The sequence below is a fragment of the Fusarium redolens genome, assembly GCF_020744475.1.
Source record: "Fusarium redolens strain MPI-CAGE-AT-0023 chromosome Unknown BKA55scaffold_8, whole genome shotgun sequence".
In the NCBI taxonomy this organism is placed as follows: domain Eukaryota; kingdom Fungi; phylum Ascomycota; class Sordariomycetes; order Hypocreales; family Nectriaceae; genus Fusarium; species Fusarium redolens.
Window position 1 is genome coordinate 464,183 of NW_025763671.1, and position 10,979 is coordinate 475,161.

Below are 10,979 nucleotides of genomic sequence, written 5' to 3' on the forward strand. Positions count from 1 at the left end.
CGCGAGTGGCCCGGCGAAGAGCGTGAGACAGAGTCTGTCTGGGTCTGTGTTCAGTCCCCAGTGAAATGTGAGATCCCCCATTTATATCGCCCTGGCCGAAGCCAGCCACGGGTTGCGGGTGTTGGATAAAGTGCTTTGTGCCTATTCTCTGGAACACATCGTGATAAATTAAGGTATAATGGAAGGGGGAAGGATGTGAAACCATCAAGCCCAAAATAAGTGAGGATAGAAGAAAACCCCGATTGGAGTCGTTGCCGTCTGTTATGAGTGTAGCGTCTTGTCCTTACGGTTTACCGACCTTGCATATGGTCATCCCGTCCTCACCGTTCTCGTGGGGACAATCTGTGGAGGGGGTACCAACGATACCAAGATCGTGTTTGGTGGGGACTCGAGGCATCTTTGGTCTTTCTTTACTTCTTTTTGTTTGTTCGTGTTGTGATTCTTATTCAATTTCTGAGTCGTCAACCGACTACTTTGAGATGTCGCTGAGGGCTTTTCTTTTCTTCTTCTTTCTTTCATGATGCAGGGCAGGCATTATTGGGCCGCCTACGTCAGTTGCGTCTCCATTCGACTTAATCGGACCTTGTTGACGTTATAATGCGTGGGTGTAGTTCAGAAGCGGCCTGACGGCGTCTCTGATAGTTAGCGTCTCTCCACAATCTTTACTGCAATGGAAGCTGAAAAACAATGCAAGTAAATGGTACATTTTTCAACTTGCTCTTAGGTTGCTTTGATTGTACCTTACGATCCCAACGTACAGTAGATAAGGTACCAAGGCTTGCCCTGGCATCGTGCCTTCCGATCGACAGTCGAGTTGTACAAGGGAGGCAGGTGAGACGCTGATGGTCGCCCGTCTTGAATCCCAAAATTGACAAAACCCTGTAGATCTTGTTGATGGAAATGGACGACTCTGCCATTTACAGAATTTGACGCCGTCCTTAAGACAAGGTCGTGATTGGACGATATTCAAGTCTTGTTGAACGACGTGCTTCCTTAATCTTCTTTCAACTCCAGCTCAATCAAACACGAATCTCTCTTTCAACCCCCCTTTCTTCTTCTTTTGCATGACTATCCAAAGACTCAAACCCAGTCATAGTTACCAACGATTGTTTAATTATGGGCCCAATAATTGACTTTTGAGGCGTTGCCAAATTTGGCACCAGCGTCAATAGTCCAGGGGCAGTGACCAAAAAAAGCCTCCTAGGCCAAAGTCAGGACCAAAAGACAAATGTGCCCTTGACGGATCTCATGGAATACGAAAGCACGAGCCACGTTGTGATGCAGGTACGGAGCATTGGCAGTGATAGACGACCTCCGTAGTAAACACACTAATACGCGAAGCAGACACGCTTTAAACATCCGACATCCACTCTGCACTCCATCTTTGTTTGTATACATGGGGCCCGCGTTGGCCAATCCAAGAGCCTTATTCAGGTCTCCATCGACAAGACAGGAAATCAAAAAAGAAACAGAATCAAGATGAACAAACTTGGACTGGGGGGGCATACTCAGCCCTGGGACTTTTCTCCTGACTCGGCAAGCCCTCGAAATGACTTTCAGACACTGTCCAGCCACTCTCAGGGAATCTAAACTTGGATATTTGCCAAATTCAGAGGACTCGTGTAAATTTAAGAGCACGAATGTCATCGTGCCAGTTCAAGCTGATCATATGTATTGCAGTGGCCTGGTCCATTGCTATCTTGAGCAATTCATGAGCTGAATCTAATACAAACCCGATCTTCTGACACATGACAACTCACCTTATCAAATAATATACGTAGTCATATCTGACGAACTGAATGATTTTACATCGCAATTCGCTTCAAGCACCTTATCGTCATGGTTCCACGCGAGCTGAGCTAAATTTTCCTGATTAGTATTCACAGAGTTACAGCAAGACTTATGCTTCTTTAGACTGTTCGCTCGGACTTTCAGCTCTCCTATGCACCGGGACCTGACACCAAGGGGGCACCGATTAGGTTCTGGAACTGTCAAGCTCACAGGATAGGCGTTGCTTCGTCCTTGTTCATCTCTTGGAGCACTCGCCCCTTCATCAGTCTGTACGATGAGTGTCAGGTAAAGTGCCGAACAGTCAAGCTAGGCCTAAGCGCATGGCCGTCATAATCATACTAATGCCGCCATCCCATCCACAACACTTACACCTCGACGGCGTCGTCTGTTTCAGGTCGCTCTCCACGTTGGACCGTGTGTTACGTACCTGGCCATTGACCTTCCTCTACGATAGCAAGTAAGACAATGCGGCTATCATAGATCTTAGTGTGATGCGTTGTTTCGATTGACATTCACTCACCCCGGTTGATCGCCGCGGCCTCCTTATCCTGGTCCCCGGGGGTTCTTTGCTTCTGAAAAATTAAGTATGATCTTCCGCATTATAAGGATACATTTTAATATGTTGGCTCATCATTACCCAACTCTGGATACAAAACACCGTTCGTCAACCCGCCCTCATGGAACACTTACGGACATTGCCATCACTAGTTTTGTTTTGCATGACACAGTTTTCAACCCCTGTACCAAGTTGCAATATCCAAATTCTTACAACAATTGTCACAGCTTCGTCTCATTGAATTATGCAGCCCACGCTGAGCTGCCCGACGAGGATGGGCCTTGCTATGAAGTCGATGGAGAGTTCAATCATGACATAGTCACATACTGTCCATATCCTGGCCCCTCAATGACTCCTTTTCGTGCTCCTGTTATAGCAAGATGTAATCAGCAGTTTGACATAGTGAAGCCCCCTGCTGTCAGTCACCCAAATCAGAAATACTAGTAATAGGAACAAGAATCGGAATGTCTCGGTGATGAAAAGTGGCCTTTACAATTGGCTCCCAAGTCTAAGACAAATGCTTGCTTGGCATCTGGTATGTTTCAAAGCCTTACGATAAGGTTTAAGACACAGCTCACAAGCGAGATCGACTTGAGAAACTCTATTCAGCCCTGGGCCCTGGACATCCATAAACCATCGAACTTTGTGGATTGGGAGATGAGAATGCCTCACAAGCAAACGAAGATCATCATCACAAACTTTCGTGTTGAGGCGTCACAGCGTCCTCGCCTTTCAACTGAGTGCTATGGGTATCGTTTATTCGTCGTTTTGAGGGATTCTCTTCATCGTGCTGCTGCTCGCCTCGTGCCTAACTTCCCAGTAGCCAGATATCCTCTATTTCCCATCTCACCTCTCCATCCAATTCCCAATGATCCAAAGATAATCCTCCCGTCCAGTGTCACCTCCACACCCGACTCGGTGCCGTCCTCCGCGACCACGAAGCAAACCTGCTCCACTTCGCCCGGGTGCAGCACCGGCTTTTCGCTTCCGCTCGCCTCCCAGTTGCAGTCTCGATACCGCAACCCAGGCTCCGTATCTAGTACCACCTTCTCCAGCTGCACCACGTCTTCGCTACAGTTCTCCAGCTGCGCCTCGAGCACCCATCGCCCGTGTTCTTGAGTGTTGTTGGAGTTCAGAGGACCCACCTTGGTGCGCACGATGAGTGAAGCTTTGCAGATAAACTGGTACAGCTTGCGAAAAGTTCTTGTTCGTCCACTTGTCTCTGTCGCCTCGTAGTAGCTCACTGTTACCGCAAGCACGTGATTACCCTCCTCCTTAAGATCGAACGAGACCACTCTCTGCAAGGTACCTCCAGACTCAAGATCAACTTCAGGTTGACCATTTGAAGGGCCAAGCTCAAGGCGCTGAACAGCACCCATACCGGGCGTCTTCATCTCTGCTTCGATGCGCACATCGCGAATTTTCTTGGCAGCATCGATTGGTAGGTCATTGTTCGCGCAAAGAGTGCAGCTGAACGTCTCGCCGACATATGCTGAACCAAACGATACGGGAAGGTTGACGGCCGGACCGAGAAGGAATGGAGATGGGTTCAAGGCGGCTTCGGAGTGGTAAGCGAGCGAAGCCGGGATCGGGGCTGACTTGACGGATGCGCCGACTGAGGAGGGAGGATCGATCGGGTATTGAGTTACGAGCGATGGGCGCGACAGTCTTAAAGTTGACTGTACGTTAGCTATGTGAAGCTCGGAGTTGTATAGACCTGGACTCGTATAGCTAAGTAGCTCACCGAAGCACTTTGAGCGAGATAGAATGGGGCTCCTTGACTGGATCGTGGGAGGGATATCGCTGATGGCTCATCTTGCCATGGTTTCCTTAGGGCAATTATTACACTGTATCACAATCGTGATGTTTTTGAGTGTATTTAGTTGTCGTATGTAGGTGGTATGTATGGATTTCAATGTTACATGCGATGCGACAAAGGAAGGACGTTTGTTCTCTTATCGATAAGGGGATGGCCCCTCATCAGGCACGCCCAGCCATAGGTACCTTACATCATGTCGAACTATATGCGAGTCGTCCGAGTTCATCAGCTCGAAAAAGATGCTGATATCACAACTGATGAATAATTCTTACGCTCCATAGTAGTGTCTACAAGTCTTACAAGCTAATATCATTAGAAACGCCGTGTCCCTGGTCTGTCAGATAGTAAATATACCTAGGAAACATCACCTTATTCACTGCGAGTGTAATGTACTTCGACCTGCAATATGTCATTCCTAAAAACCAACTTTGCGACCTACTGGAAAGCAATACTGCTATTTCTTGATCGCATCCATACAAAGACGGTTCGATGTAGGTTCCTACTCAAATAGCTCGTAATCGTATGCGAGACCTGAATCAACACTCTTTCTTTCTGCAATGCAAACTGGAGCGTTCACGTACAGAGCCATTGAATTCCAAATCCAGTGACTTGTTTTTCTTTCAAAATCTGCAATTCTGTGACTCCCCTCAGGTAAGGGGTGACCCAATCAAAGTCCTGGTGGAGGAGGAACCTGCGAAATGTTAGCATTTACCCAGAGGGGGATATCTTGCAAAATGAGAGCTAATTATCTCGGCATCTATATCACATACCGAACCGTAACTCCCGCCTGTTCCAGGAGGGGATCCAGAAGGAGGAGGCGGGGGAGGTGCCGAGCTGGGCGGCGGGGGTGGAGGAGGAGCGGCTTCACTTGGGGGCGGAGGAGGTGAAGCTGACTGCCCAGGAGCAGCGCCAGGAGCCTGTGCTTGAGCCTGAGCCTGAGCTCCATAGTATTGCTGGTACATGGCAACATAGCTGTAGTAGATCGTTAGTATCATGAAGCAGGAATCTCTAACGACCAGATCTACTTACTTAGCATAACCACCATAGGCTGCATAAGGGTCTGCGCCACCGTAGTACTGAGCGTACTGGGCGGCATAGTCAGCAGCGGTCGTCGGACTGTTCACACCAGCAGGGGCTGGACTGTTTGAAGCACCACCCGAGTTAGATCCGTATCCACCATAGCCAGAACCACTATATGAACCATGAGAAGCTCCGTGCGAGCCACCGTGGGAATGGTTACGGTCACCGCCACCATTGTAGCGATCGCCCCCGTATCGGTCACCTCCATAGCGGTCGCCGCCGTAGCGCGGTGGGCGGCTCTTGAACTCTTCGTACTGTTCCTTGACATTGGCAATCAGGTCCTCGCAAAGCTCCTTTGCTTTCGCAACCATGTTGGGGTCAGGACCGCTGCATTTATGTTAGTTACAGATGTCCCCAAGCAACAGACACGTCAACTCACGTCACGTGGAGGAACATGTCTTCATCGCTCTCTTGGTTAGTGGCCGCCTCAAGATACCCAGAACCTCGTCCCTTGATCTGTACGCGACAAGTTGTCTCCTGCTGGATATGCTTTACGTAAGCACCTCCATGTCCAACGACCTGGGCACGCAGATTGAACCCATGTACGGGCTCCAGGCTGATAGGGATCTTCTCTTCGGGCCATTTACGCTACACAAAGACTGTCAGTATACTTGTTTCACACGTAAATCACAAGAACCTTACTCGACCAAACTCGTCACGTTCAACCTGCTCCTGATCTCGACGGCGGAAACGCCTTTCATCGACAAGCTGAGGGAGTTCCTGTTGGATCAGTTCGTTGATCTTGGCGACAGCGGCCTCCAAGCCAGACTTGCTCGTGCTTGTGATGTGAAGGTACAACGGAGGATTCTATGAGTGATTAGAGTAAGACTCAACCGAGATTAAATTGCTTTCTTACCGCGGCGGTTGCCATACTCTTGTTGGGATAGTAGCTGCCCCGGGTAGTAATATCTTGCTAAGTCAATATTATATCCTACAAAAAAGCATGAAAGCATTGCGTACCAGCGCCGGTTTCGTCTTTGATCTAATCAAATGGGAGTCAGCAGGAGCAACGAAGGGGGTATTGAAGCGAGCTATCAAGCTGTAAGCATGATATTCTCGATCCAAGTGCAGAGATAATCTATAGGAGCGCTTCTGGGAAGATCAGTGGGCTTTAAATCAGGAGTATTTACCATTTTCTGCGTAGACCCCTTGGTGAGGAGGTAGCGATTCCTTAGGTCATTGACTTCGATATCCTGGATGTAGTCGCCATCCGCAACATACATCTCTCCGTCGAGTGCCGGAGCTGTCTTGTTTGCGCTTTGCGGTGTCGAAGATGGTCGCGGCGGTGGTGATTCGGTATCAGCAGACCTGATGGGAGGCACATCGACGTGCTGGATTCCCTTACGGGCTTGAAGCTGCGCGTTTATGCGAGCCGCAGCGGCAGCTATAGATTATGTCAGAGGCATGTTCAGACAAACTCTGCAGCGACGGCTTTGAAAAAAAGCATGGAACAGGGGCACAAACCAGCGGCAGCGGCAGCATCGGTTGGAGACTTCCTTGTCTCGTGGGTTGCATCTTTTGCAATGGGGCTACGATCTCTACCGGGCTCAGAGCGACGCGACGGAGGAGATCGAGAGCGACGGTCAAATCGCGATGTCCTTTTAGGTTCCGGCTCTGTCTGGTCGAAGCGCGAACGCTTCACCGTTCGCCGTTCAGTTTCGTCCATACTCGACGAGATTCGAAGATAGAAATGAGAATTTGGAGATGTAGATTGGAGCTATGCCACGCTGGAGTAAAGCTGTTGCAGAAAGGGTACCGAGTTGTCGATTCTGGTCTATAGGTATTTATTAATGCAATTCCGGTGTGAAAAATAGCAACCGAAATGCGCCTGTGTTGGAGTGGAGTTAATGCTGGATGGTCTAAGGAAAGAACCTGGAAAGGCTGGTTGATGGACTTCTGATGAAGCACGTACCTCTTTCAGCCTTCCGCCACAGGTGGCTAGTGTGCTACCCGAAACCGGCGGTTGTGAATATGGGGGAGAGCTTAGGGCAATAGATATAGAAATGGGCAACATGGGGTAAAAGTGCAGGCGAGTGCGTAAGGCGACGGAGAGTATAAGTGTTTAATTATATTATGAGTGTTTAAATTAGTTATCTAAGTTGACTATACCTCGTAACGTGCTCTGGTTTTCCGATTCCTCTGGTAGATTTCCTTCTTAGTGATTAACAAGTGCTTCCTCATTGGACAATTAGCTTGTTGGCGTGGCTTGGCTGAGCCCTGCATGGTTTTAAGTAAGTGATCTGGGGAATGTCATGGGCATGGACTGGGGTCAATTACTGTAATGCATCAAATTATATGCCTACCTATGGAACAATTCAAACCCTGCAGTCACTTTCCGACTCATTGATTCGTTTATATGGCATAAGCCATTGTCAGTGATATGTAGGTTCGACATCAAAACTCATTTTCATAGCTCCCAAGCTCCTGATAACCTAGACTCGGAGCTTACAGCGGAGCCCCTGCTGAGCTGATCCGTGCCCCCGCGCAAACACCTGCTTCCGTCTCTTTGTAGCCTCCGGTCACCGGCCTATTAATGGCCCATCGATTTTTTCGGCATTTCCCTCGACCTATCTCTTCCGGCTTTGAGTCACCTTCATCTCATCCTCCGCCCGAACCAATTGCTATTTCTACCGTGTTGAGACCCTTCTTGTTCTGGCCAGAGAACTGTTCCTGTTCTCCTGTCTCTGCAAGATGGCTTCTCTACGGCCCTTGACTTCGTCCCTCCGCTGGGCCGCCTCCGCGAGGGGCGTCGCCACTGTGCGATATAGCTCCTCCTCGACCTCTGCCATCGCCTACAAGGCCCTCCGCCGTCGCTCTGCTCCCCTTCCCGTGAGCGACAATCCTCCTGCGTGGTCCGCCCAGTCCGCCGTCTCCAACATTCTCTACGAGACCCCGGTCCCTTCAACCGCCCCCCCTAAGCGCCATATCCTCAACTGTCTGGTCCAGAACGAGCCTGGTGTTCTGTCCCGTGTCTCCGGTATTTTGGCTGCTCGCGGGTTCAACATTGACTCTCTGGTCGTGTGTAACACTGAGGTTGACGACCTCTCTCGCATGACCATTGTCCTCACTGGTCAAGACGGCGTTGTTGAGCAGGCTCGCCGACAGCTTGAGGATCTGGTTCCTGTCTGGGCCGTCCTCGACTACACCAACGCAGCTCTTGTCCAGCGCGAGCTTCTTCTTGCCAAGATCAACATTCTTGGTCCCGAGTACTTCGAGGAGCTCCTCCACCACCACCGCGAGATTGCTGCTGGCGAGACTGATGTCGACTATGCACATGAGGCCATTGAACGTAGCATCTCCGATACCGCCAAGGACTTCCACCCTAGCAAGTTGGCCGTCAGTCAAGCTCTGCGACACAAGCACGAGCATCTCAAGTCGATCACTTACTTCGCCCACCAGTTCGGCGGTAAGGTCCTGGATATCAGCACCAACAGCTGCATTGTTGAAATGTATGTTACTTATCCCTTCCCTCTTATCTACCCAATCATGCGCAATACTGACATGTCGTTCTAGTTCCGCTAAGCAGTCACGTATCGACTCGTTCCTCAAGCTTGTTGCTCCCTTTGGCATTCTTGAGTCTGCCCGTACAGGTCTGATGGCTCTACCCCGATCTCCTCTGTCTGAAGGTAACCAGGAGTCCCTTGTCATGGAGGCAGACGAGGTTGTCGATGCTAGTCAGCTCCCTCCTGGTTAAATCAGATATCTCAATTAGTGGCCCGACCCAATGGCGTTTTCAAGGAAAGGATCTGATTTAATTGATTTAATTCCAAAGACTATTTTTATTGTTCGTGCGCCAATGCTCCACCTCCTGTCCAGTGTAGCTAGCAAATGATACCGTATCCTTTCGTAATCTGTCTTCTCACCATACTTTAGAACTTGCCTTTGTTGACGACAAAGCCTTCCAAGGCAGCTGATCGATGTTAGCATCATGCCTCGAAATGAAATAGCGTAAAGACTTACAAACAGCGGCCCAGAGACGGTTCTCGGCCTCGGGAAATACCAGAGAGCGGGGGCTGTAGAAGACCTCATCGGCAACCTCCTCAGGGTGTCGAGGTAGGCAGTGCATGAACTTCCAGTCCGACTTTGCACCTCCTCGCTTTGCAAGGTCATTGGTAATCTGGAAACCAGCAAAGTCCTTGAGGCGCTTCTGAGTGTCAGCTTCCTGGCCCATGGAAACCCATGTATCAGTCACCAGGACATTGGCATCCTTAACAGCCTCCTCAGGGACGTTAGTCTCAAAAAGCTTGCCGGGTGAGGACACGCCGTCAGCGGCGGAACTGATGAGCTGCCTCATGTCATCAGGGATCTCATAACCCTTAGGGGCGGCAACTGAGATGTCAACACCCATCTTGACACAACCGATGGCGAGATCGAACAGAACATTGTTGGCATCGCCGACCCAGGCGACCTTGAGGCCATTGAGGCCCAGGGTAGCTCCTTTGGCGCTTGCTGATGGGAAAGTTTCATGAAGAGTGAGGAAGTCAGCAATCGTCTGGAGAGGATGGAAGTCATCAGACAGAGCGTTGATGACAGGAACACTTGAGTGCTTAGCAAGATTAGCGACATCAGAGTGAGGCCCAACTCGAGCGACCATACAGGAGGTCATAGAAGAGATGACAACTGAAGTGTCGTACAGCGACTCATTCACCTTGTAGGCATTAGCATAGATCTTCGTCGTGTAAGTGCAATACTTACACCAAGCTGAATATCATCTTTCCCGAGAAACATGGGATGGCCACCAAGCATAGTCACAGCGGCTTCAGTGGAAACTCGAGTACGGGTGCTGCGCTTGCTGAACATCATAGCAATAGTCTTACCAGCAAGACCGGCATTGAGATAGCTGGCGGGAGCTCCACCCTTGACAGCTATTTTTCGAGTGTTGGCGTCACGAACAAGGTTGGCAAACTCATTAGGAGTAAGATCAGCAATTGTCATGAGATGCCTAGGTGTCGTAGCCTGTGAATACGCTCGTCTTTGAAGGCCTGCAGCGGTCCCTTGAGCGATTCGGAAAACTGAAGTCTTCATTTTGAGCTGTGTGCTGAGTGAGTCAATGAGTGATTGTACAATTAAGAGTGAGGTCAGAGGCTTACATACAATTGAGTTGAACGTTAGATCAAAGGAAGAAAGTAAATTTTTCTTTGTGCCAATGGCTAAAGTAGGTCAAGATATGATGAGTCTGTCGTAGGAAGAGTCACCATTGGAGGGCCATGTCCAGATTGTTTCCTCCTCCAGCGCAAAAGGCATATGCCCCACTTTAATGTGATGTTAAGCCGGTCTCGGGACGCTGACTCTACAACTTAACTAGATGATCTTATATGTGATTGGATCAGATTGCATTCTATATCAATCGTCCATACAAACACATTAGGTAGTTAGGAACCTACTGTATCACTGCAGTTTCTAAACTCTGTTAACTTAACTGTGAGTAAGAGTCCTTTACTAAGCTAGGTTTCTGAGGCCAAACGCCGTTACCGGCAGTTGAATTTCCAACAGTGATGATCCTGTTGGCGCACTATGAATTTACGCCAAGATCTCAAGATGGAAATAAGTAGATACTAAGAATGTAGGGAATTTTAGTTGGAGTACCTTTAGTGTATTACTGGTTACTATGACTCAATAGCTTCTCCCTTTGCTAAACGTCCAGATCGAGCCGACCTTTGTACTGTACTTTGTTGAAGTTGTGACAAGCATGAGTGACTACCTTGATCATCACCCCCGACAAATCGTGCCTCC

At 49.3% G+C, this 10,979-nt stretch overlaps 3 protein-coding genes across 3 annotated transcripts; 1 reads left to right on the forward strand and 2 right to left on the reverse strand.

Moving 5' to 3' along the window:
- Positions 1–3,129: 3,129 nt before the first annotated feature.
- On the reverse strand, positions 3,130–6,912 carry BKA55DRAFT_511318 (uncharacterized protein; the record flags this gene model as incomplete). Its single annotated transcript, XM_046187697.1, has 11 exons — positions 3,130–4,015; positions 4,092–4,176; positions 4,744–4,774; positions 4,937–5,138; positions 5,196–5,573; positions 5,626–5,834; positions 5,889–6,053; positions 6,103–6,155; positions 6,207–6,228; positions 6,377–6,630; positions 6,711–6,912. 11 exons carry the CDS (start codon positions 6,910–6,912, stop codon positions 3,130–3,132), a joined length of 2,487 nt encoding a protein of 828 aa, XP_046049104.1.
- Positions 6,913–7,937: 1,025 nt separating this feature from the next.
- BKA55DRAFT_512460 (small subunit of acetolactate synthase-domain-containing protein) lies at positions 7,938–8,940 on the forward strand (the record flags this gene model as incomplete). Its single annotated transcript, XM_046187808.1, has 2 exons — positions 7,938–8,695; positions 8,760–8,940. The coding sequence occupies 2 exons, from the start codon at positions 7,938–7,940 to the stop codon at positions 8,938–8,940; spliced, it is 939 nt and encodes a 312-aa protein (XP_046049105.1).
- Positions 8,941–8,990: 50 nt separating this feature from the next.
- BKA55DRAFT_614878 (Aspartate/ornithine carbamoyltransferase) lies at positions 8,991–10,466 on the reverse strand. The gene is made up of 4 exons (XM_046196701.1): positions 10,337–10,466; positions 9,942–10,284; positions 9,207–9,894; positions 8,991–9,156 (listed from the first exon to the last, which is right to left on the reverse strand). Exons 2-4 carry the CDS (start codon positions 10,269–10,271, stop codon positions 9,116–9,118), a joined length of 1,059 nt encoding a protein of 352 aa, XP_046049106.1. The 5' UTR covers positions 10,272–10,284; positions 10,337–10,466; the 3' UTR covers positions 8,991–9,115.
- Between the last annotated feature and the right edge of the window lie 513 nt (positions 10,467–10,979).